This window comes from Nannospalax galili, unplaced genomic scaffold, assembly GCF_000622305.1.
Source record: "Nannospalax galili isolate Female #2095 unplaced genomic scaffold, S.galili_v1.0 scaffold445, whole genome shotgun sequence".
NCBI lineage: Eukaryota > Metazoa > Chordata > Mammalia > Rodentia > Spalacidae > Nannospalax > Nannospalax galili.
The window spans coordinates 3,106,419-3,133,673 of record NW_008354184.1 but is presented as its reverse complement, the minus strand read 5'-3'; the positions used below and the strand labels follow the sequence as shown (position 1 = coordinate 3,133,673).

At 47.7% G+C, this 27,255-nt stretch overlaps 1 protein-coding gene across 2 annotated transcripts in view; it reads right to left on the bottom strand.

Moving 5' to 3' along the window:
• The window catches only part of Cacng2 (calcium voltage-gated channel auxiliary subunit gamma 2), a 121,723-nt gene extending 94,479 nt beyond the window's left edge, over positions 1-27,244 (bottom strand). Inside the window, exons 1-2 of one of the 2 annotated variants that reach the window (XM_008851336.1) lie at positions 26,913-27,244; positions 26,489-26,634 (exon numbers count right to left, since the gene is read on the bottom strand). In XM_008851336.1, the coding sequence (XP_008849558.1) occupies positions 26,489-26,630 (142 nt within the window). In that variant the 5' untranslated portion in view covers positions 26,631-26,634; positions 26,913-27,244. Of the gene's footprint in view, positions 1-26,488 lie in introns of both variants that reach the window. The other variant, XM_008851335.1, reaches the window with a different exon arrangement.
• Positions 27,245-27,255: the final 11 nt, after the last annotated feature.

Here is a 27,255-nt window from a genome sequence, read left to right as displayed (position 1 = left end):
CCATTGAGACAGGCATTATCTGTCCCTTCTCTTTTAAAGTGTAGGAAGTGGAGGCTCAGAGAGATTAAGAGCCTTGGCCAAGGTCACAATGCTCAGAAGTGGGGCACACAGAATGCTTCTAGCCTGAATTTTCTGCCTTCATATCCTGTCCTGTTTCCTGTACCCCACTCACTGCCTGGGAACATCTGTTGGATCAGCCTCAGTGAATGCCCTGGAAAAATGGCAGGGACCTCATTTCCCTGTGTGGCATGATGGAGATGTTTCTTTGCTGTTGCTGCTAATAGTGGTGTGTGTGTGTGTGTGTGTGTGTGTGTGTGTGTGTGTGTGTGTGTGTATGTAAAATCTTTTGTCAGCACCAAATTCATCTGCAAGAGCAGGAAGAGTGACTTCAGTGTCCTCTCCCTGCCTTGGGGGTTGACAGTCTCACTATATCAAACGGCCTCTGCTTCAGAGGAAAAATAATAATGAATGACTCAAAATAACTCCGCTGAAGAAAAACGAAGGTTTGATTTGAATCGCAGAGGCAGCGGCTCCTTTTTAGTCGCCCTCTCTCCGCATTTCCTGGAGGAGGCTTGCGGAATCTGCAAGATCCTTCTAAGTCATGAACAACCAGAACCAAATGATTTGATCTAAAAGTCTACTTATCCAGCATCCATTCCTGTAATTCCAAAATATCACCAAATACCATCTGAAGAACAGAACGCACAGATGTTTCCAGCTTTCCTGTTCTCTAAGGAGGAAAGGGTATGGTTCTCCTGTCTGTCTTGGCGAGCATTCTCCTACGGGCTGGATCAGGGTGGTCCACACAACAAGGGAAGCCTGTTGGGTTGCTCTCCTTCCTCACTGTAATTCGTGTCCATCACGATAGTTCTCAGATGCAGATTTAAGCAATGTTCCCTTATCTGATCTGATTCATTAGAACTCCATACACTGAACCCCAAGGAGACGTCAGGGCGAGAGGGTATATTTCTGTACAAACCTTACTTGACCCACATGGCTATAAGTGAAGGTGAAATTGCCAGGAAAACATACACAGACACCGGCCTCCCCACAGTGCTGCTTCTCAATCGTAATGTGGGTCTATGGGCATCACAATGCCTCTGTGAGGCACCACAGCTGAGTTGTGAATTGCACGTTCTGATTCTGTTTGGAGAATAGTTCTTTTCAGCCAAGTAGCCTGTAGGAGTTGAACTGATTATTAAAAGCCCATTCCTTTAAAGTGTAATTTTAAGTATTGAAGCCTTCCGACTGTTTCATGATTGCTCGGATTTGAACAAAGCCAGTTTGGAAGCCGGTAAAATGAATTTATTACTCAGCTTTTATTGACACGATGTGTTCTGAGGCTCCAAGTCGGGCAAAGAGGCCAACAGTCGGAGAGAAGCGAGAATGGATAGTGCGTATGTTGATATGCTGGGTCCAAGGGGAGAGTGACTGCACCTAAGCTTGACGTCCTAGGCAAAATGAGGCCACGGAAAGTTCTGGAATTGTTACTTCACCAAATCCCAGTGTGGGTTGGCTTGCTATGTGCTGAAGGATGAGCAACACTGCCATGGCTGACCCATGTGCAATCTGGAGTGAGAGTGAAAGAGGTTACTTTAAGTCTACCGGCCCATGGTGGGAGCCAGCACGCTACTGCAGTTGGGAGGAAGTGACCAGAGCCTCGCGCTGCATCTTTTACCCCAGCTGTGGATCCAAGCTGCTTCCTGTCTGACTCCTCTCTGATCTGTGGGAACCAGCCCACTCTCAATATCACCTTCCCTTACCCTCTTTCCACATGCATTCACATTTGACCCACTTCCCCCTTCTATCCAAAGACTCGGCCCAATTCTCAAGCCTTCTCCCCCACAGTTCTGACCCAGTTCTCTCACCATTTCCACAAAGACATGACCCAATTTGCCTCCATCCTTCCCAGTCCACGTGCCATCACACCCCTCCCTCTCGCACCCCCTCCCTATCACACCCCCTCCCTACAGCCCCCACACTACAGACCTGACCTGGCTTCCACGCTTGGGCTCTTCATCACACCTGTTCCTCCCTGCCTCCCCACACAGACCAGAGCTGGACCAGTGCCCTTCTCCCTGCAGCCATGCCGCCCCTTCTCCAGCAAAGGCCCAGCCTCACTACCGTGAGTCCCCTCCACCCCAGGATTGGCGCTGACCCAATCACCTTACTTCTCAAACCCTGTTCTGACCATGGTCCTCACCACACAGCCTCTTCCCAAGGACATGCCTGGCGGGTCACTGCCAGAATGTCAAGGCCACTCGCACTGCCAGCATTCCCAATTACAGTTTGCAGCATAGCCCTGTGCAGGCAATTACCACCACACCTGTTATGACCAGAGGAAACCATGCAGCTGCCCAGGCCTTCATCTGAAATTCTGTTATTAGGTTATTTTTAAAGAAATCATTTTGTTGGCTGCCTATCTGTCATCATCTGGTTTTTTTTTTAATGAAAATGATTTGTGATTAGTTCTAGTGAAGTGTGGCGGGCTGTCAGCCAGGGGCTAGAGTCTTATGTGTGAACTTGAAGAAAGAAGTCAATGTCCACCTATAATATCCCCTTCCCATGTCTCCACGTTTGTAGGACTCTCTAAGAGATGACTGGAGATGGCTGACCCTGACCTTTTTATTAAATAAATATGTATCAATCATAACAAATGACTTTTATTTACCTACTAGGACTCAGTCTAATGAATTATGCACTTTAGAAAAGTTACCAAATGGTTGTCAGGTGACAAGGGCACTAAGTATTGTCACTTTTGGGGATTTACTTATGCAAATAAACACAGGGTGGTGGAAAGTGTTTGAAAGGAGATTGACAGGGCTGCATGGCATCCCCTCATCTCATTCACTGTCTCCCCCCTCGTGTGTGTGTGTGTGTGTGTGTGTGTGTGTGTGTGTGTGAGACAGAGTCATTGCTAGACCCTTTTTTTTAGTTCACCTGAGTCAGGACGACACTTAGGGTGGTATTAGGGTTAGAAATAGCTGCTGTTTGGGAAAATCTAGTTAGTTTTATTCTAAAATGAATTGATACAAATTAAAGATTTTGGATATGGCAGAAAATCATTCTGAGTGCTCATCACTATGACAACTGTAGGTCCTGCTGGTGTAGAAGCCATCACAATCTTCATTAATGTGACCTTCATTCCAGTCATCATCACCATCATCACACTCAAGAGTACCACCTTCATCATTATCACCTTCATCCCTAGTCATCATCATCATCACACTCAGGAGTAAGTACCACCTCCACCACCATGACCCCCATTCCTAGTTGTTGTCACCGTCCTCCTCCTTGTCACGCTCAGAGGATCCACCTTTTCCACCATGGCCTTCATCTCAGTCATCATCATCATCACGCTCAGAAGTACCATCTTCATCACGGCCACCACATCTGAGCCACTCTCATCGTCACCCCACCTCTTTGTCTCCACCAACTTATTTATTTATGTATTCTTTGAAAAGAATAAAGATGAAAAAATAGATCATCCCCTATTTTATTTTTTATTTTAGAGACAAAGTCTCGTGTATCCCAGGCTGGACTCAAACCTTATGTGTAGTCAAGGAATTTCTGATCCTTTTGCCTCCTCCTCCCAAGTGCTGGGATTACAGGTGTGGGACTGCAGTTTGTATGCGGCACTGGGGATAGAGCCCAGGGTTTTGTGCATGTTTGACAAGCACTCTGCCAGCTGAGCTACATACCCAGTTCCCCTGTTTTTACTTTTCAAGTACTTTGTCCGTTTCTTTGGGAATACATTAGCTGCTTGTGATTTAATAATTCTTCCTTCCAGTTTTCCTTGCTCTGCTGTGCTTCCCTTGAGTTCTTCTCTCCCCTTTACCTCCCTTTTGACTAGTTACCCTTTGTGGCCCCTGAGGACATGTAGTATCCTTCCAAATGCCCTATAAGAGAGGCAGACTTTCCCTGCTTGAAAACAGCATGAAGAAGAGCAACTAAAGAGAGGTGCTGATCTCTGTACTCAGAATCAAGTTTCTTTACAAAGGGAGAAGACAGTTGATCCGAGCCAATACCCAGCCTTCCACAGACCAGGCTGTGCACCTCTCACCCCATCAAGTGCTCGCTAAGCTAATGTTGAGCCTCAGCTTCCAGGCAGTGAAGAAACCAAGTCCACAGACCATGGGCTCTGCCTGTCCTACCAGGTCACCTTTCAGGGACACCCCAACCTTGCCAACTGCTTCCTTTTGTCTTTGATCAAAATAGGACACCACGTGAGTGTTTATGTTGGAAATCCATTGGTGGACCAGGGTTTAAGACCCAACACCACTGATGACTAACCTGAAAGAAACCATGTTAACATCACTGGACTGTTTAGGGGAGCAGTGGGGAGTCTGTCACACAGGGAGCATGGGAATTCAATGGAATGCCAGTCTGGTTTCTGTCCTAGCTCCTAGGCATCCAGCACACTGTAGGTGTATGCGCACCTGGGTGCTTACTTCCTCCAGCATTGCCACCCCAAGGGGGTGTCTAGAACCAGTGAGCTGGTGGTACTTGCGCCCCTGAGAAAGGAGCATTTGCTCCGCACTCTTGCCAGGAGGTGTTCTTCCTTCCCTTCCTCTCATTGCTGTAACAGGGGACTGTGATTTATTTCCAGGCTCCACATTAAACATTCTTGGGGTGAAATTCAACACTCCAAGTTCAGACCTTACTTTATGAATGATGGGATAGGCATGTCCATAAACCCAGGTGGTGCAATCAAGATGAAGGCTTAGGAAGGGGATGAAGGAAATGACCTGTATTGATGTCACCCCAGGCTTGTGAGGCATTTTAGTCCATAATCTCTTCCCCCGTCTCTACAGGGTACATTTCTTCTCCAGCTGAAGGATATTGCGGCTGTGTGCTCCAGGGCCCACTCTTCCTCCACCACCTGCTCATCTTTATCATGCTCAGCCATTGAGAGCCTTTGATAATTGAATTCAGAAACTGTGACACAAGCTGGGGAGGAGGCAGAATTCCCGTGTGATTGGCTGTCCTTTTCAAAGTTGCAAGAATGCTCTGTGACAGCTCCACACATACGGGTATTCCCTACTGCTTGGCTCATGCTCGGAAAAGATGTAGGGCTCGGAGTTCACTCTGGAGCAAGGGAAATGAGCAGAGAGCATCCTGAACACAGACCGTACCTCTACCCTGGGGCTCTGGAATGGACAGGTTACTTAATCTTATGATGTTCCTGTCTGCAAGATGGGATTTTTAATGCAGTGTCCACATGGTTGCAGTGAGGATAAAATAAGAGAATTGTTAATAGATATCTTTTTTCTGCCATTTCTTTTCTTTCTATCCTTTTCTTTGAAGACTCCCTTTTCTTTGTATGTTACCCTTCCTCCCAGGTTCTCTGATCTAGATTTGCAGAAATCCTGGCGGCTCAAGGGTGGGGTACTGGAGCTCTTGGGAGGATGGTACCAAGGAACCCAGTAAGCTATATGCATTGAACTGCATAAATAGAGCAACAACATGATTATTGGGGCTCATCATTAAACTGTAAAATAAAACGATGCCAAGATAAGAGTAAGTGTATGGGAAGCTGGTGGGCACCTCTGACCTCTACTTTCTCATTACTGTCCTAGTTTATTGTTGGTGCTCAATCATGCAGTTATTAAAAAGAAGACATCCAAGCCGACCACACTGACATGGTGATGCACCTTCCCAGCACGGAAGCTCTTGCTTTGCTTTAATTGAAGGAAGGCTATGCAAGTGCTTTCCCTCATTTCCCCTCAAAATCTTCCTTTTTTTTCCTCGGGCCATCTGTCCAACTATTAAAATCTCATCAGCATCATTGTGAGAACATTTACTTCCCCCAGCCTGCCATCTCAAAGGGGGCGCCTGCAGCCAGTGAGCTGGTGGTGCTTGGGTCCCTCTGAAGAGCAGGTGTTTGCTCTGGGCTCTTTTGTGGGGGGGCATCCTGCCTTCCCTCCCTGACCTCTTACTGTTGAACAGACAGGGGACTCTGTGATTTATTCACAGGCCCCACATTAATGCCCAGAAATTAGTTTATAGCCTTATTAATGTGTGGGCACAACCTAGGTGGGGAAGAAATCGTGATGACTCTTGTTAGCGTGTTAGGGTCTAACAAGACAGTGTTTGATCTATGGAAGAAACACTCATGGTGTGGAGTTCAGCACTCCAAGTTCAGGGTTTACTTTATCAATGGTTGGGGAGGAGGTGCTCAGGAATCTAAGTGGTCCAGTCAAGATGAAGTGGAGGAAGGGGACTAAGGGAATGGTCTGTGTCCCCTTGGACCTGTAAGGGTGTCACCCCAGACCAACTGGGATTATTCGTGTTAACTACCAACTCAGCAGAATCTAAATTAACCCTGGAGATACCTGTGGGGAATTCTCTTATGTTCATCGATGTGGGAAGACCCATCTTTAAAAAATATATTTTATTTTTATTTTATGTGTATGAGTGCATTGTCGGCATGTGTGTAAGTACCTGTGTCGTGCAATGCCCTTGGAGTCAGAAGGCAGTGTCAGATTCCCCTGGAACTGAGTTACAGGCAATTGTTAGCTGCCATGTGGATGCTGGGAATGGAACCCAGGTCATCTGCCAGAGAAGCTGGTGCTCTTAACCACTCGGGCATCTCTCCAACCACAGGAAGACCCACCTTAAAACGGTGGGCAGGACCATTCCCTGGGCTGCATGGAATGGAAAAAGCAAGCCGAGTACTAGCATGTATGCATTCCTCCCTATTTATTGATTGTGGATTGGATGTGTTCATCTGCTTCAAGAACCTGCCTTGAGTTTCCTGCCATGATGGACTGTACCTTAAACTGTAAGCCAGAAGAAACCCTTTCTCTCCTAAGTTGCTTCTGTTGCTATTTATCATAGCAACAGGAAAAGAAACGAAGACCCATCTTTAGGCCTGTGGGGCACACTGCTCCATACTCTTCCTGTTTCCTTCAAATTTTTTTTCTGTCACTCTGTGATAGCACAAGGTCCTCATTTCTGTGACATATCCGCCCTTCCTCCTTCTACATATAACCCTCCCCCAGGAACTGTCACTCCTGAGACATCTGGATGCTTCTTTCAGAAGCACAGATAGTTTGTCCTATTTCTACAAATTCAACCAACCACAGGTCAAATATATTTTAAAATGTGTTTATAATGAGCATATGAGGCATTTTCCCTTGCTCTTATTGTCTAAATGACATCCTGGAACAACTGTGTACACAGGATTTGCCTTGTGCTAGGTGCCATGAGTCATCTAGAGCTGGTATAAGTACATGAGAAGATTTATACAGGTTGCTTGCCAGCACTACAGTGCTTTCTGTAATGAACTTGAGCTTCTTTGGATTTGGATATCTTTGAGGACCTGGAGGGGGGCCACCTAGCACCAGGGGATACAGAGGCACGACTAAACTTCTTCATACTAGGGGTAAATCTTTTCATTTGATAGACTGACTCAGGGAGAGACATCCCTCCACTGCTGGTGGATGGAGAGGAAGGAGCTGATGCTTCTGTCTTTGGTGAAGACTTGAGGAGCCACCTCTCCTAGATACCCCATGGGAAACAAAGGCAAAATCCTCAGCCTGTACCTGGGAGCCACCCCAGCTCTCCCAGACTGTCATCTACACCATGTCCCTTCTTGATGGGAAAATGGCTCAAACCGAAGAACCCAGGGCTTCTGATACCCTATACTTCTGGAGATCCAGAGACTTCTGTGGGTTGATTTCTGAGCTTTCTGCTTTCTCTTCCAGTGTCCCTCGTCTCACCTAAGGCAGAACGCTGGAGGCCTCTGTCATCACTTCTTTCAAAACCAGTGAAGATCAATTGTCAGAGTGTGGCTATTGTAAAGTGAGTGGTGGGCTAAGCTGGATAGTTGTGTGTGAGTGTGTGTATGTGTATGCATGCGCATGTGTACTAATTCCATGTGTGCTTGTGTGTGGAAGCCAATGGTGTCATACCTTAGGACTTGTCCACTTTGTTTTTTGAGACAGGATCTCTCATTGGCCTGGAGCTCTCCAAGTAGGCTAGGCTGACGGGCTGATCCACCTGCCCCGGCCTCCTCAGTGCTGAGATGACAGGAGCTTGCTGTTATGCCTGGCTTTTTTAAACGTGGGTTCTGGGGGTCAAACTGAGGTCTTCATGCTTGAAAGGCAAGCACCTTCGCCCACTGTGGCATCTCTCCAGGCCTGAGCTAGATATTTTAAACATTTAAAAAATACATAATGAGGACTTTAAATTCATGTTTCTTTAGACCCTCCTCAGGATGAGGCTGAAGAAGGAGAATCACTTAAAGATAAGTGTCTGAATACAGCAAGAATAATGCACATGGTCCCCCAAAGATGGATGGATGGCCGAGACTCCTACCTGGGGACAGCACCTGCCATCTTTGGAGCCTCTGTGTGTGAGTACTTTGGAATTTGAACTTTTCTAGCATGTGGCTGGCTGGCTGAGTGTCATTGTCCCTCTTTTGCTGGGAGTTGGGAGGGTGATTCAGAGAACCCTGTTCAAGGCCCCAAAGCCACTCAAGATCTAAACCCAGACCTACCTCATGCCCAAAGCCCACTCTTTCTGTGCATGGAGCTGCCCGATTAGAAACTAGGGCAGGAAACCCTTGGAGAAAATCTACCTGGGCTGCTATGCTATGAGGTTCTGTTGTCTGAGTCCTGGGGCCACAGGCATCATGGCTCTTTCTCACTACTCATCACACAGTGGTGTCTCAAATAGCTGCCCCTGAGCAGGGTGTCTGGTTGGGGAACATGGGTCTCTTTCCCTATCTGGTTGAGGCAGGTCTTCCTTGAATTATGCTGTCCTTTCTTCTAGCTCCAACTAACTCTCACGGCTTCTCTGGGCTCCATCGCTCTGTCTGCTCCCTGAGGGGATGCCCCTATGCTCAGCTTCTACGGGTCCTCTGTGCTCTTTATCACCCCCCAACAACTGCCACCTTGTCATGTGGTGCCTCCAGCTCCCACCAGCCTTGGTCCCACTTCAGCTTCTCTTTTCGGGTGGCAGACATGGGCTGGGGACTGGTCTCTGTGCCCCTGCTCTGTGATTCACATCAGCCACCTCATCCACTCTGCCTGTGCCAGATCAGAGTGTTCCTGAGCTGGAGAGAGGCCCTTTGAAGTGGATGGCTTGGTCGCTGCTCAGGTTCTATGAATTCAGTTCTGGGAGGAATTCTGCTGTTCCAGGCTCCAAACTGAGGGCAGCTGCCTGCTCTTAGTTTCCGCTGCTTCCACAGGAAGCCCGTTCCTCCATCCTTCCTCCCTTCCTGCTTCTCCTTCCTTTCGCTGAAATTTTCTTTTGAGAACCTGCTATACCCTACACACTGACTCCCTTCACCATGACCCATCAGCTGTCTCTCACTGACCATGGGCTGCTGTGTGCCAGGTTCCAGACCAGGCGGAGGCAAATCCAGTGCAGCTCTGCCCCTGTTGGCTCTACCTCCCGTTTAAAAAGGTGACAACTTGAGAAGGAAGAAAAGGAAGTACAGAGACCTTTGCATATGCCTGAACTGTCAGGCAGTGAGCACCCAAGGGTGCCGCTCTCCTGGCTGGGCAAGTGCTATCCACTTCCTGCTTCGCTCAGCTCCATCTACCTGCCTGTGTTGCCATGACCACCGTGGAGTACCCAGATAATAGAAACCCTCTTCTGCCACAACGCCCCTGGTGGAAGGCCCTATCTCTAAAGAGAGGCCTTCCACCACAGTACAAATCTGAAAGAAGGAAGCCTGAACTGCCCATGTCCACATGTCCACATTTGAAGCCTCTCTTTGGCCCAACCGGCTGCATTGTGCTAGGGTGGGTGGACACATGTATGGATGTGATGGCTTTGTGGGATACCACATGAGCCCAGGATCCACCCAAGGGAAGAAGCAGGTATATACAATGGGCTAGGAGTTAAGGGACTCAGAAAAGCAAGTGGATAAGCCTCCTGAAGGCAGGGACCAGCAGGGTATGTGGTCCAAAGGGACAAGTCAGGTCGATCCTATACCGAGGCCCCATCAGTTGCTGTTGAATGTGTATTCTATGAGGTGTGGGACTTTGTGTGTCCCAAGAGGCACAGGGCTCTAGGCTGTGTGCCGCTGAGACTCCACACCTGGGCTTTTGTCACAACCCTTCTTCTTGCTGGCTTTGTGGCCCAGCAGAGGGCAGACTCCTCTCTCTCTCTCTGCCTCAAGGCCTTCTGTGAAAAGGGGAACATCTGGACTAGAAGGGCAGTGTGGCATGCTCCTAGCTCCTTCCCCTTCTCCCTGTCCCATACCACAAAACCTCCAGTATTCTTGGGCACACGGCAGTCTGGAATAGCAGGTGAACTTTCCAAACTTCCTCATACTTCCTGCTATGGTCATGTGACAAACTTTTGGACTATGAGACTAAAGCAGGACTGCTGTATGACATCTTCCAGGAAACAGCCTGGGGGCTCTTTTGCTTTGTCTTTAAGTACCATCTGCTGCCTTCCTGTGTGAAATGAGAAGGGGTGGCTGGAGCTCTGGCAGCCATGTTAGACTCTGAGGTTGAAAGCTACATGGTTATGGTGGTAGAGTGGGGAGTCAAGCGCAGCTCCACCAGTGTGTGGAGCCTCCAGACAGACCCTGTACTTCATGCCTCCAGATCCATGTGCTTGGTGCTGACCGACAAAGTCCATGCATAGAATGAGGGAAATGGGTAGCAGGTTACAACCCTAGCTTAGGAACTATTGGCAACTGATAACTGCTGAATGAGGGAGAACAGATCTTCTTTAAGATTTCTAGGTAGGCTGAAGAGACTCTAGTGGATGAACTTGTGCCCAAGGACATCTGGATACAAATGCTTGACTGGATGGGACTTAACATATATGACAGAATGCATGAAATCTGGTTGAGGGAGCCTTTGGGGGGTGTGGATGGGAGAAGGAGTCTAAATTTTATTAAGAGCTATTATATGAAATGCACAAAAACTCAATAAAATATTTTTTAAAGAAAAACATTTTATCTTTTTTAAACACTTGTTAATTTTTCTTTTCTGTTACTTACAACCAAATGAAATTCTTTTGGATACAAACTCAACAGTTCCCTCCAGGGAGCTGGTCTGGGATGGTGACATGGGAATCTTTTACATACTCACTCCCCACAGGAGGCAGTGATAGCTTCCCACAAGATGTCCATACCCCAGTTCTGTAACCTGTACCTCTGTTACTCTGTCACATGGCGCAGTGGGATTAGGTTGCTGTGGAATTAAGCCCCCTAGTCATCTGGCCTTCAGCTGAGGGGTGCTTCTGGGCCATCCCAGAGCCCCTCCCTCCGTAATCAGAAGGGCGCCCATTGGAGGGGAAAGGTGAGAATCTTGAGAAACCCTCTGCTGAGTTCTGGCTTTAGAGATGAAGGAAAGGGCCACAGGCAGAAGTTTATAAGTGCTTTTAGAGAAGTTTTGTAGCCAGCAGATGCCCCAGATCTCCCCAAAAGAATCCAACCCTGCTGGGCCTTGGCCTGCAAGATGCCTTCAGACTTCCATTCTGTGAAGTGTTGTTTGGAGCCCTCATGCTGGGGTCATTTGTTCCAGCTTGCTTCCTTGGGGGAGCACCTGCATCCTAGAGCACCAGGCAGCGCAGGGAAGGTGACCTGTGTGATCTTTAGGACAGGACCTGGCACCCAGTCACCAGCTCCCAGGGAAAGCTCTCCTCCTATGCCTCTGGTTGGCTTTCACCACAGGTGTGCTGATATGTGTGATAGGATGTGTAAGTTCACTTTCTTGGATTCCTGACCAGACACTTAGGGCACTTAGTGCCTGGGAAGAAGTCCTTAGTCTCAGGAGAGAGGCCAAGAGGCAGGTACTGCCCACCAGTGGCAGGGGTAGGCTTAGGTTCATGTTTTTCCACGCACCTGTTAGAGGCACTCTGAGCCTAGTGATGCCTGGGAGCCAGAGACAGCATGTCAGCACCCAACCCCACCTGGAGCACAGGATCAGTATTAGCATTTCAACAAGATCCCTGGGGATTGCGGGGGACATCAGCAAATGGGAGATGCTGCTGTATACCTCGCTCTGCTCTCTCTTTCACTTCACTCTGGAGATCCATGTTGGGTAAGCTCATCTCCCTGCTTTGAGTCTTTCCTTTGTTCTCCTGGGCAAACTCCTGTTCATCCTGCAGAACCCACTGCAGAGGACACTTTCTAGAGGATCCCTTTTCTGATTTGCTCAAATAGAGCTGCTCTCTTCTCTGGCCCTTATGTGTGCAGAGCACTGGTAAGGATCTCAGTGCCTGCCTGTATCTTCTTCTAAGCTTCAGCCTCCTTCAGAACTGAGACAAGTTTGCTATCACAAATATTTACTGAGTGCCCCCACATACTAACACTGTCCAGAGGGCACACGGTGTCACCTTCTATTCCTGGGTCACTGACTAACAGAGGAGCCTGGCTAGGAGAGAAGCAATGTGTACTGTAGATAAATGCAAAGTGCACTAAAAAGCAACGCAGGAATAAACCAGGTGGGAAAGTATGAAAGAGGAAGCAGCCTCTCCTCCCCTAGGGGATGGCTGGACCATGACCCATGACCTAACACAGAGCCATGACCTAACACAGAGCCGTGACCTAACACAGAGCTGTGACCTAAGACAGCCGTGACCTAACACAGAGCTGTGACCTAACACAGAGCGTTACCTAACACAGAGCTGTGACCTAAGACAGAGCCGTGACCTAACACAGAGCTGTGACCTAAGACAGAGCTGTGACCTAAGACAGCCGTGACCTAACACAGAGCCATGACCTAACACAGAGCCATGACCTAACACAGAGCTTCAGACATTCAAAGCTGTTCAAACTGCATCAGCTCAGACCATTCCCCCATATCAAATTACATGTCATTTTATTTACTTACTATTTATTTAGTTGTGTGTGGTGTGCACATGTGTATTTGGGTGAGCGCACCTGTGTGTGCATACGGAGGTCAGAGGTCAACATTAAGAATCTTCCTCTATCACTCCCCACTCTAGTTTTGTGACAGGGTCTCTCAGTGAATCTAAACTTGCTGTTTTGGCTAGACTGTCTCACCAGCAAGGCTCCCCAGGATCTTCCTGTCTCTGTACCTTTTCCAGTACCAGGGTTACAGATAGGCACAACCACACCCAACTTTTATGTGGGTGCTGAGGATCTGAACTTGGGTCCTCATGCTTGCCCAGCAAGCACTTTACCTACTGTGCCATTTCCTCAACCCCAAATTTCCTGTCTTTATATCCTTTTCTGGGAAATTACTGGTTTATTTTTTCCTATCTAGAAAATTCCTAAAAGTTCTCCCTTCTCTACCAATCTTTAGAGATATAAATTGGAAGCAGAGCATCCTCTGGCCTCCCAGAACCCAGAGCCCTCCCTCTCCCTGTTCAGGCAGCACACACCATGGAAGGTGGCATTTAGTTAGTGAATGAAGCCCACCTCTGGGTGAGAAATGTCAGCAGGAAGCATTTTCCAGCCTGGGGTCAAAGTGTGGCATAAGTATTAATCTCCCTCCTTGGAAGTGCCAGCTTGCTGGCGATGCCTTGGAATGGGGTGGCAGAGCTAATGGTGCACCCAGCTCCACAGCCAGTGCCACTTGGGCAAGCAAGCTTGACATGCCTTTGATACGGTTGTGATCCTGTGACCTCCTTTAGTTTCTGCTACTGCTCCACTCTGCCTGCCTGTTGGAGTTCACATTGCATTTCTAGCCATCAAAGGACAGGCCCGTGCCTGCACTTTGGAGTTTATAAACCAGATGCCCACAGAACCCAAGTGGGCAAGCCCCCTGAGATATACTAGTGGAGCAAAGTAGCCACTTGGGACAATGGAGAGTTGTAGGGACCTGGGACAGAGTATAGTGCCTGTCTCACCAGAGAACCATCTGCCACCCAGGTCCCACTACTGCTGTCAGGCAGAGATGAGGACCAGGATCACACATATCTGAGTCCTCACCTCCAAACCCCGACTCTCCTGAGGGAAGCCAGCACTGTGGTTGTTCATGAGAAATCTGTTAATCTGTGGAAATAGTGGGCCCCACACCATCCCTAGCAGATCAATGTTCAGCTGCTAGGGTGACAAACCACAAGAGCGCTGATGGTCAGGGCAGCACTTGGCATCTGATGGGTGTTTACCCTGTGCTACTTGATACCCTCACCAGAGCAAGAATGGGGCAGGAAGCAGTTTAGGAGAATATTACAACCCACTCATGAGGTAGGCACCATCATTTTTCCTGTTTTCTGTGGGAGAAATGGACTCAGAAGTCCCTTGCTAAAGGCCTCAGGACTGGTATGCACACAAGGTTGGGTTTGAACTCAGGCTATTGGAAGCCAGAGCTGAAGGGAAACTGAGGCCTGGCTGTAATGGAACACAGACTTTGATGGTGATGGGGCTGGGAAAAAATCTAAGATAAAATATGCATCACAGTCTTCCAAGTAAAATATGGCACACAGTGTTTTGTTTTTTTTTTTTTTTCTTTTTTCCTTTTTTTTTTTTTTTCTTTTTTCCTTTTTTTTTTTTTTTCTTTTTTCCTTTTTTTTTTTTTTTCTTTTTTCCTTTTTTTTTTTTTTTACTGTATTCCTTCATTTGTTCATTTGTCTGAGTGTTCCCCAAACAGTGACTGAGAAAGCATGTCCCTTGAGATGGGGCCTCTGTCCAATCTCAACCATTGTAACTCACCCCTCCCATCCCCTCCTACAAAGTCTTCCAGTCTAAACCTCAGTGGTTCCCAAACATTCTCATCCTCTTACATCTCATCCCAGGACACGGTAATAACTTAGAAAGTTCTGCTGTAAATGGATGAGAAGCTCATGGTCTAGAGATGGAAAAAGAAGGGGCAATAGCAGCATCGAAGTTGACAGGTACGTGGGATATGGAGCACAGGCTGCTGTAATGGTTACTAACAACTGCCAACTTGATAGGATGCAGAATCACCCACAAGACAGGCCTTGGCCATGCCCATGAGGGATTATCTACATTATGTTAATTGAGGTGGGAAGATCCACCCTAAATGTGGGTGGCACCATCCTATGGACCGGACTGGGGTCCCTGACTGAATGGAAAGGAGAAAGTGGGCTGAGCAGCAGGACTCCTCTTTCTGCTTCCTGACTGTGGATGCCCTGTGACCTCACACTCCCACAGCTGTGGCTTCCTCCTCATGATGAACTGTACCCTCAGACTGTGAGCCCTGATAAATCCATCTTTCCCTTTTTAAATTCTCTGTGTGAGAATTTGCATGAACACAGGTGCTTGCAGACTCCAGAAGAGGCCATTGGATCCCCTGGAGCTGGAGTTACAGGTGGTTGTGAGACCCTTAACGTGGGTGCTGGGAACCAAGCTCCAGTCCTCTGCAAGAGCAGCAAGTGCTTTTAACCACTGAGCCATCTCTCCATCCCCATTTCTCAGATATTTTACCACATCAAGACAAGCAAATAATGCTTTCGTCAGCCCAGCACCCAGAAGGTGAAGGCAGGAGGATCAGGAGTTCAAGGCCAGCCTCAGCCACATAGTGAATTTGAGGCTACCTCATGACACCTAGAATCAAATAAGGCAAAACAAAACAATGGATGGTAGATGCTGTGCTGGGGTGTATGTGGGAAGGGAAGGAGGGACTAGGGAATGGAGTCCAGGTGGCCAGGGTGGGAGGCTAGCAGGGAGACACAATCCCTCTGAGTCCTGAAGGCAAAGAATGTGGCTGGAAATGAGCCCTAAGTAGAAGAAAGGACAGGGGAATGTTCACCCTATCTCCAACTGTGAAAAGGATGTCCTTGCATTTAGCAGCATCTTCTGTTTTAAGAATCATGAAAAAATCTGGTGCATAGCTCCTCCAGTTTCCCCAAGCCCTGGGTAAAGGGAACAAATCTAATCCAAGCCTTGGATTGCTGAAGACTCATCGTGCAAGGGAGGATAAATGGCAATTTATTTCTGCTCAGGATCGCCCTCAATGTCTCAAAGAAATTGACTTAGGTCTGGGATCCAGAGAAAATTGTAAATACCATGAAATATTAAGGCCAGACAGGCATGGGTTGGAATCCCAGCTCTGTCACTTTGCTGTGTGACCTCAGGCAAGTTCTTAACCTCCTTGAGCTTCTCAAGATGGAGATGACGGCTATCACAGCACATTTCTTCAGCTCTGTGAAGCTTAAATGAGAGCTAACATCTGGGAAGGATCTAAAACAGTTCTTAGTACAAATGGCTCTGATTGGGGCTGGGGAGATGGTTCAGTTGGTAAAATGCTTGCTGTGCAGGGATGAAGACCAGAGTTCAATTCTCAGAACCCACATTAGAAGTAGGGCTTGGTGGTGTATGTTTGTAATCCCTGGGAAGTGTTGGGAAGGCAGAGATGGGAAGATCCCTGGGGGTTCTCTGGCCAGCAAGCTCCAAGCCAGTGAGAATCTGTCTCAAAAAACAAGGCGGATGGCAGCTGACGAACAACACTCCCACCCAGACACTGGTGTAGCACGTACACACCACACATACAGTGACATTATTATTATCCTCATTGTCATTATAATTATTATTACTATGGTCATTATTGTTGAACACAACAGAAGGATCATCTTGCCTGGTCACCTCTACAAAATACAGTGACAGACTCTTTTTAAAAAATATTTTATTCATTATTTTTATTTTATGTGTGTGTATTGCCTGCATGTGCACCTGTGTTATGCAATGCCTGTGGAGGTCAGAAGAGGGTGTTGGATTCCCCTGGAACTGGAGTTATGGACTGTTGTTAGGGGCCATGTAGGTGCTGGGAATCAAACCCAGGTCATCTGCAAGAGCAGCCAGTGCTTTTAACTGTGGAGCCATCTCTCCAGCCCCAGTAAAGGACTCTTAGTCTTAGGGAAAATTCAAGGAGGATGAAGGATAAGGTTTGTCCTTTATCTGTGATAAAGATTAGACAAATTTGGGAGGCATAGCAGGAAAGAGTAAATGACTTTTGAAGGAAAGAAAGCAACCAAGGAGCACAATGAAACAGAACTGGGCTAAAGAAATGTTTAGGGTGGCTACAGCGCCTGCCCCCCAGTGAGTTTTATGTGTGTGTAGGGGCAAGGCCAGAGAGAGACTGGCACTGTGTATTGAAGGTACGGGGACACAAAGTGAGCGGTCAGCTCCCAGAGGAGTGAGGCCACAGCAACCTGCACCTGGGAACTTGTTCCTAAGCCTGGGCATTCTTGTTAGCAGCTGGAAGCTTACCCAAGGTCATGGAAGTTCAGGGAGAGAGAGAGTAGAGTGTGGATGAGGGAAGGGGGGTGAGCTCCTTGGAGGCAAATGCAGGCTGCTAAGCCAGCACCTTCACTGGGCACTAACTACCCTGGATTTCTACCCTGAGCAAAGGTGTTCGGTGTTCCCAAGGCAATGGCTTGTAACCTTCTTCGAGTTGTAAGGCAAGCTAGGAGCACCTCGAAGGGCCTCCAGCATGAGGGTGCAAGGGAAACACCTGCTTGTTCTCACAGCTTTTGAGAATGTGTTCCAGTCAAGTTCGGGAGGAAAAACTGGTTGAGAGTTGACTTGAAAACCTAGCAGGGAAAAAGGGCACCCCCCGCCTCATCTCTGTGCTCCCAGAATCCTCCATGCTTATATATCACATAGTGTCACTGGTGGGTGTTTTCTGTGGGGCTGAAATCCTTAAGGGAGCAATCGAGCCTTTTCTGCTCTGAGGTTAGAGCCAGGCGATGGACCAGGCTCTGGGGAGAGGGAGTGGAAGGCCACCCGTGCCTGCGTGCAGCTTACCATCTTACAGGGAGCTCAGATTGGAAACCATAAAGTTTATTATCCACAAACAGGGGTGGCTGTACCCCCACTGTGTGCAACTTTGAATCTCTTCCCTTTACTCTCTGTTTACTGTGACTACCTTAGTGCCAGTAACTAAGGGGGATTACTGCAGTCACCTCCTCTCCAGGCCTCATGCCTGCCTAGTGAACCTCAAATAGGTGATAACTCCTCATCCCATTCATTGGGTTCTCAAGCTCCAGGGGCTGGAGCAGGAAGAAGGCCGGGACCCCCTGGCTCACCCTAACCGTGGTCCTGATTCTTTCCTGTTCTGTGACCTACTTCTGTCCCCATAGATTCACATCACTGCACCTTCCAGCCCAGCCTCACCGTTCCCTGCCACCTACCATCAGCCACACCAGACTACTGGCATTTCCCTCCCTCCCCCGAGTGCAGATGTTTCTGTGAATGCTTCTCCCTCTGTCAGTAGTGATCCCCTTTCCTGCAGTTTGCTCACTCACGCTTAACATCTTTTGAAACTCAGTCTTCCCTAGCAACCCTCTGCCCCATCTCCATGCTCCTTCACACTTCACATGGTACGTCATCATCGTCTATTCACTACTGGCTCTTCTCTACTAGACTGGGCTCTTCTAGAGCAGGGTTGCATCCCTCAGCTTTATCCTAAAGGCTGAGCAGTGCCTGGATAATGTTCGGAGGACAGTTGCTGTCAAGGAGCAATTCTCTCTTCTTTCCTTGTTGAGAAATTCCTTTGGCTTATGTTACTTTGGATCAGGGTACTGGCTAACGGTTTGAGAGACCCCTTGGGGGGTCCCTGGCCTTCAAAGTAGCTGACCATCTTCCTCTGATTCCAAGGCACACATTTTAAGTCTCAATGTCACAGAAATTAGAATGTATTGTGTACATGTGCTTGTGTGCCTGTGAGTGTTAATGTGGGCGTGTTCGTGCCATGGTGCTTGTGTGGAGGTCGGAGAATATCCTCAGTGTCAGTGTCTGCCTTCCTCCCTTGTTTGAGGCAGGCTTTCTGGTTGTTCACTGTGGCATAAGCTAGGCTAGCTGGCCCGTGAACTTCCTGGATTCTGTTGGTCCACCTCCCATCTCAACATTGGAGCTTTGGGATTATAGACAAGTATTACCGCACCCAGCTTTTTGTGGGTGTGGGGGATTCAAACTCAGGTCCTCATGCTTGTGCAGTAAGTCCTTTACCCACTGGGCATCTCCCCAGCCTATGCCCAACATTTTAAAAGTAGGTTCTGGGGACTGAACTCAAGTTCTCATCCTTGTACTTCAAGCACTTTACTGTTATCTCCAGGTCTCCAGCCCCTAGGATGTATTTTCTAATCACAATGGACCCTTAATTCATTCACTTGAAGGCAGTCTTTATGTGAACAGGCAAGTTTATAATTGGTAGTGTCTTAGAATTGAGGGCAGATGGGCTACAGCCATTTAGATGTCCAGGAAATGGGCCCAGCATGCTGGTTTGGGACCCAGTAGCTCAGCATCAGTTGCTCATAGCCCCTGTGCATTCTCTGGCATGGAGGACACAGCTAACACATCTCTTCTCTGGATCCCATTTTCAAAGTCTATGCTTAAACTCTATTCAAATTCACATCCAAGTCCTCTGCCATCCTACATGACTGTGAGAGACCCAGATCTCTTGGAATTTGGGGGAAGGTGAGAGAGAAAAGTGGGTGAGTATACACTGTTCCTGTCTGGGACTCCGTTGCAGGGCCCTGGAGACACCAGCCTTCCTATGTTCCCCACAAGGCTGGGTTCTATTGTCTATCCCTCAGCAGGCAGGGTTTGAATTTAGGAACTAAGGGCTGTCTTTTGAATTCAGTAAAGCCTGTTCCACAAGCCCACTGTGCTATAATGGAAAACTGAGACCAGAAAGACCAATACATTCAGGTTGGAGGAAGAGAAAGCAGTATGATAAAAAACAGGAGGGCATGGCTACTCTAATCCTCACAGAGACCCGAGGGCAGGCAATATCATCCTCACTTGGTAGATGGTGAACACAAGGCCCAGAGACAGAGTCAACTAGTCCAAGGTCACACAGCCTATAAGCAGGAAGCTGGAGACAAATAGTAAAACTCTTTGACCACTTCTGAATCGCCTCCCACCCTGTCCGACACCACTCCCACACCCCACTCCTGTAGCCACCCTGGCCTTCTCCCACTACTAGGACTGTTTCCTTCTTTACTCCCCTCTCTACCCAGCTGCCTTCCCAGGTAGAACGTTGCTTCTTCCTCTCTTCATGCACTGACTCCCGTCATCCTTAGATCTTCGTTCCCACCTCTTCTCTCCAGAGAAGCCCTCTGCAAACAGACACAGTCCCAGACTCCTAAACTCAGTTCTATGCTCCACCCACCACCCACTTGGTGCCTGCAATCTGAGTTTACGCCATTCACACACAAGTGAGAGTTGTTGACTCCCATTAGGTTCTAAGGACCCTGAGATCAATGACCTTGAACGACACTGTCTCCCAATCATGTCCCCAGCCCCTGGCCTTGTACTTGAGACTTCATAGAGGCTCATCAAAGATTTAAATAATGACTGAGTGAAGGGATCACCTGCTGTGTGGCTGCAAATGAGCCTGAAAATTAAAAAATGCAATTTCATTTGAATATAGGTTTTGGCCAAAATAATTATTTGAGATTAAAAAGAGTCATTGAAGTTTCTAAACTAAAAAAACATTTTTTGTTGTTTGTTTGGATGTATGGTAGCTCAGGCAACCCTGCAACTTGCCTAGACTGGCCTCAAACTTGTGGTAATCCTTCTGCCTCGGCCTCCTGAGTGCTGAGATTACAGATATAAACCACCACACCAGGCCCATTGAATTTTTTGTATTTACAGGTTTAAATTTCCTTTCTTTCCCTCTGTGTACCTGCATGCACATGTGCCACAGCAATTGTATGGAGATCAGAGAACAACTTTTGAGTCAGTTCTCTCCGTCTACCCAGGGAGCAAGCTCAGTTTGTCAGGCTTGGGGACAAGTGCCTCTACCCTTTCAGAATTTTGATAAAAATTAGGACCTCTTACCAACCTGGGTATCTGTTTTCTCTTCCTCTCTAACCTGTAGAGCATTCCCTGAGATGCTCTGTGACAACTGTGTTGGATGATGTGGAAAGAGGGCCACAAAGTCAGGGTCTCTCTACAAGTCTCTCAGGAGGCCTTTCACCCCTGGCATTCCCTCCTCAAGCCCTTGTTTTCTTCCCTAGCCTCTCTTTCTGATTACCACTCTTTAATCACTGTCCCTTGCGTGTAGGCACTCTCTGCCTCTCTTTCTCCTGTCCCTCCCTCTCTTCCTCTCCTTCCTCTGTTTTGAATTCATTATTTATTTTGGAATGTCAAAAGGATGCTTCTGCCATCATTACTCACTCAGAGAACAATCCTTGGGTAATATGAAGGGGCCGCAATTTCTGAACATCCTCCCCAGGAGCTGGCAGTGATTATTTATTCATTCATCAACCACATAAGTTGCTATTCTACACTGTCATCATCACTACGAGTACAGTGGTGAGCAGAAAAGGTAGTCACCCCTGCCCACATGGAGCTGATGATCCAGTGGCAGAAGACAGATAAGAATACAATGAAAAAAGATACAGTGGGCTGCGTGGCAGTAAACACTCATTAAAAATAAAGAAAGAAATAAAACATGTAAGTGGGATGTAGGAGGGAGAAGAGGTTGTTGATGGCAATCTCAAATAAGACGGTCAGGGACAAGAGGGGGACAGACATCTGTTAAATTAACCCCTAACTTCAACCACCCTTGCAAGGGAGCTATGGTAATTCTTGCTGTTATAGGAAAGGAAACAGGCTTGGAGAGGTTTGATGGCTTCAAATTCCGTTGCTCATTAGGTCACAGTGAACCTGAAAAGTGAACCCAGGTCTGTGGGGGTTGCAAAGTTTTCCACTTCCACCACCGAGCTTCCTCTGCAAACTTCCACGACCCATGGGCTATAAAGTTAGCTATTTTCTGAAAATGCGTGTCAATACAAAATCCATGAAATGTTCATGCCAGGGATATCGCCAAAGGGAAAGTGCCCGAGGAAAGAGGTGCCAGTGGGTCTAGCATGGAGTTTCTTGTTGGAAATTGGTCATCACAATTCCTCGGCCTCAGTTCCCTAGCCAGGAGAGAAGGGATAAGAATAGTTATGTCCCCCTGAAAGGGGCAGGGTTGCACAATGGCAGAGGCTGGTGGTCAGACTTCAGCTCTCTGGTCACTGAGGCTGGCTCCATGGAACTCCACCTGACTTTTCCTCTTCCTGCTCACCTGGGGCAAGGCAGGGAGCAGGCAGGGTGAGGGGGTAGCTTCGGCTTGTGGTGACAGGAGTCAGGTTTGGCTAGGGGGCGAGAGATGCAGGGAACACTGAGCCTGCCCTTTGGAAAGGTATTATCAGAACTTGGGCCCTGAAGGGAGTTTCCAGGGTCATATGAATTGGATGGGAGTTTTTCTAAGGGACAGAATGTTCTGGAGGTGTTGACTAGGGATGGTCTGTTATAATCCCCACTGTCCACCCAGAGTTTCCTATTCTGGTGATTGCTAAGGGGCAAATGAATTTTGAAAGTAGAAGAGAGAAGAAAGGAGCACCTTCTTTTTTCCTCCCCTGTACAGGCAGTGTAGGCTGACGATCTCTCTTCTCTTTTCCTTGATAATTTGCTCTCACCTTGGCCAGTTAGGAGCTGTGCAGTCCAATGACCACGGCTCTTGACTTCTCTTATTTTATAATAGCTCTATGACTCATTATTATTTTTTAAAAGAGAAGTTCCAGGAAGAAAAAAAAAAAAACAAATCATTCCCATCTCCTTTCTCTCTCCACACCCTAAAGATGTTTGCATTTTTATTTCAGTAATACTGAGAATATTTGAACCACGTTACTGATACATATTTCTTGTGCACCTACCGTGGACAAAGTTCCCAAAGAAAGTCAGATTATCTCAAGAATTGCCAAGACAATGCCACGAAGGCCAGCAGAGCCCTTACCAACTCGCCTACACTTAAGGATGAGAGTACCCAGAAAGGCCACTGGCTTCCCTCAGACCAAAGCTGTACCCATTACTTTTACAGAAACAGGAAAGTGTGGCTGAATGGAGCCTGGAACATTCTGCCACCGGCAGGCCAGGCGAAAGCCATGCAGCTCTAAACTTGGAAAAGACAACTGGAGACAGTGGAGATGCTTCTTGTTCAAAGAGAGAGAGGGTGTGGAACAACCAGCTGAGCTGCTGTGCGCAAGCAGGCAGGAGATGCTATTGATGCAGAAGCTAGGCAGCTCGGCAGAGGGAATGCACCAGCCTAGACGGAGGGTGGGATTTCCGTCAAGCCTCACAGGGAGGTAAGGGTCAAGAGAAGTAGGACAGAGGGGATTCACTTCTGCACCAGCTACTGGCTCCTCCTCTGCAGGGCTGGAAGCCTTCTGGGGGAGACACAGGAGCTGGAGAGACTGAACACGGTGAGTTTCCTGCTGTCCCTGGAGATGGTGTTTCCTTTGGGGTTACAACAGAGGCTAATCCCTAAGCGCCAAGCGACTGAGTGGTCCAGAGATGCTGTCCTCAGAACAAGCTGTTCTAGTGTCCTCTTAGAGATTGGACTGAATTCTTTTTTGAAAAGGCTGATTCAGCTTTCCCCTTGGGGACTCCTAAGGCAGCTTTCTGGACATGTTCATGGCTTCTACCCAGCACCCTGCACATGTCAGTATCCACACAACCTGTCACCTAGCCCCGCCCTTGAGGCTTGAATCCCATGAAAGACACTAGCCTGCCAGGGAGTTCAAGTTCTCACAGAGAGACTTTTCAATTATCTGCAGAGAGGAAAATAAAGCCTGAGGTGTTTCCTTGATCTCTCTCCTCCCCCCCTGCACCAAGTGTGCCCCTAACAGGTGGCTGTGTGCCTTCTGAACCCTCAGAAGACTCATTAATTTCAAAAGCAGAACAGAGGCAAGGAAATATTTCCAAATTCTTTTCATCAAGAGGTGAAAGAAAATGATCATCTCAGGAGACAAAATTCTAATGAAAGGCAGAGAGCAAAAGAGGAGAGGCGGCCGGGCCTCTGCTTCATCTGGGGTTGTCAGGTTGTCTCTTGGAGAGAAAATCTATTCAGTGGGTCTCCAGTGTGGGCAGAGAGAACAATTCAAGATGGGATGGAGAGATCATTTTGGAAAGCCTGCTTTCTCACCCTAAACCCCAACTTGGAGAAGCAAAAATGCCAATGACCTGGCCCCCGTCAAGGGTGACTCTGATCTGAACGCTCAGGAACGCAAGCCTATTAACACCTAAAGAACTATGCATAGCAATTCACAGGAGTAAGTGTTCAGTCTTTGGAAATCAGTACAGCTTTAAGATCAGCACTTTAAAATCTAAGCAGCCAAGGCCCAGCACCCTGAGGTGGTCCCAGGTCTACAGAGCTCCAATGGGACAGAGGCTCTGAAAATGGAAAGTCAGGTCAGACAGTACCCTGGGCACCAGCTCTTCCAGCCTGGATCTTGGCTCCACGTGGAAAGAGACTATTAACCCAGTCCTCCCCTCACTGCCTGGAGGCAATTGCCTGGGCTGCGCCCCCAGGGAGGCCACTGGGGACAGTGCCAAACCCACAGATTCCGTGTGCATCCCATAACCTCAGGAAGTATTGCAATTGTAACCCTTTATAGTTAATCGAGGAAGGACAGAGAGTGTAGCTTGAACAGAAAGTTTAAAGGGAGGTGGGCAGCATGATTAGGATGTGGACACTGAACAGATGGAACACTAATGAAAATATTTAAGCCTTTTGATGCACAAGTGATCCAAAGCCACCTCTAGTCAGCTTGTCTACTGTGAATTATAAGATGTTTAAAAGATCACAATATTAAGGATTTGTAAATAAACCCTTGATAAAACTATGTTTATATCAAGTCACCGATATTCTATTGCATTTCCCCTAAAATAACATCACACATTTCCTCTTTTTCACATTCATGGCTGCATATATTTATTCCTCCAACCAAAATCCAAGGAAGGCAAATAGCCACCAGGATCATGTCCCCAAAGCGGCCTCATTCACTCTGCTTTCTTCCTCTTTCAGCACCAAGCTTGTCATAAATGTTTAATTAAATGGAAGCTGTCTTTCCACTGCTAATGACTGGCACCATGAAAAGCTTTTCATTTTTTAAAGGAGGCGGAATGCACATGTGTAAAATGGTCCCTATTAATTTCCTGATATTGACTCTCTGGCTGGAGATGGGCTTGTAGTGTTCAGCAGAGAGCACCTCTGCAGAATGTTAAAGGCAGCCGCTTGGACTGAGAAAGGGTACCAAATGCAGTATGCGTCAAACAGACCATCGCTCAATGAAGTCACTTAGCTATTCAAAACATGTTCAGCTATCACTCAACCGTTTGCACCAAGAACCTTGGGAGGGGACATGGTGTGTGTGAGCTCTTTTCCAGATCTGGTTGTGCCTGACTCAGTGTGGGTTAGACTCCCAGGGCCACATCAGTTTTGCCCTCTCCCCCATCTTCTGGCCTCAACTCCCTGCAGCACAATCCCATGTTGAGCTTAACAAACAATTCTGCAGTGCTGGATTCCCAACACTGCCTCAAAAGGCCTCCAGTCTTTCCCATCCGAGGGAACGCACACCAACCTCTTTCCACATAGGGACATTTGTGTCTCTCTGTGCCTGTCTTTCTATAGGTGGCTTGTGCACACAGACAGATATAACTATGTAAATTCACTCCCTCATATTAAAGTCTGTGGCTAAAAGCAACTTGTATGACCTGCAGAGGTTTTCCCCCCATCCTGTGTTTATTACTGTGTCCCAGAAGCACATGCCTGCCTCATGCCCTGGTCTCCCAGGCTTTACACCATGGGAGCCCCTTGGCCCATAGCACGCGCGCACGCGTGCACGCATGTGTGTGCATGCGCACACACACACCATACACACACACACACACACACACACACACACCCCTTAACAACCATGCAAGATCAAGGCCAACAGCTGACACCTTCACCCCATGACCCTCCATTCCTCCCTCAACCTCCCCATGCCCTCACCTCCCTCCTTCCCTGCCTGCTTGCACAGTGATGACTGGATTTGCTTCTGGATAACAGACATGTCACTCTGCGTGGAAGCAAATCGGCACTCAGCCTAACCCGCAAGTGATTGCTGTTTATTAGAACTTAGGCTTGTTTCCTGTGAGAGACGCATGTATTTTTAGACTTCGTAAATGTTAAAACACATACATACACACAGCCAGCCACCTCGAAGGATATGCGGGGCTCACAGACATTACAAAATGCTCTTGAACTCAGCGTGAGAGCCTGGAATAATTAGGGTCTGCCAGATAAGGATTCTTAGAAATGACAGATTTGTTTTTAAAATAAGGAGATTTGCAGATGATAAAGGCTGGAACTTTTGGGGAGTAAGGGGAAGAGGAGGGAGGAGGAAGAACCTTTTTAAAAAATTCTTCATTGCAAAAAACTGAGCTTCATGGAGGGAAGTAATTATTTTCCCTCTTCATAGATGGCAAAACTAGATCCAAAGGCAAATCTTAATAATTTCAAAGCAGCCAAAGCCCACCTGACTTTTAAAGACAAGCTCTTGTTTTCATGGCACTATAGAACATTCCAATGAAGAGGTTTTGGAGGGTAGGGGTGGGGGGAGTGGAGGCCAGAGAGTAGAGAGTGGGGGTTTGGCTTATTGATTTTCTTTCCCCTGAAACTAACCCAGCCAACCTTCATCTGCAGTGGCGGCGGAGGGAGTAAAGTGGGAAGATGGTGGATGGAGGGGACTTACTTGGATGCGGGTGGGGAGGGGGAGCGCCGAGGGGAGGGGCGGCGTGGTGAGGGGGAGGAGGTGGGAAATCGAGTACCTTCTAGGCAGCAGGTTCTCCATAATCCAGAATGGGTCATAACTTCCTCGTTCTTTTTGCTGGTTTCATTCTCGCTGATACTTTTGGTCTTGCAAACCCCTCTGGAGTACAGCCAATAGTCGGTTCCCACAGCGATGGTCATCAAGCTGAAGGCAGCGAAAGCACCAACGGTGGTTAAAAGCATTTGAACACCTCGATCAAACAGCCCCATAATTCTTCATTATATAAACACCCAACCGACTTCTGGTTCTCAGGAGCGTGTGTGAGGGTGCGAATACTAAAGCCCCAAAAAATTAAAGATAATTCCACTACTAATATAATGGATATATGTGTGAATAGAGAATATGGAGAGTTATAAAAAAGGAGGTAAGAAAGCTCACGGAAAAGTGTAAATTATAAAGATCACACGGGAAGAGAGGCTTGCCTTTTGAGATCAAAAAACTGTTCCAGTTGCAAGTGATTGTTATTTTTTTTTTAAAAAAAGGAAAAATAAATAAATAAAAAGACACCCCCCACCCCCCAAGTGAGATGCTTTAATCTCTTTTCCTAAAATTCTGGTCTCCAGTTTCCATATGTGATAGCTATTTTGGAGATGGCTTCCACAGCGCGCCAGGGAACAGCCGAATTCTCAACACCATCTCTCATGGTTGGGACCTAGACAGTTAGAGACTGGGCGAGCCGAGAAGCAACCTTCGGTCTTCGTTCTGGGCTCTGCGGCCTGCGCCATGAAAATCCGTGGCTTCGCTAGTTCTCTTCCTTGGGGAGTG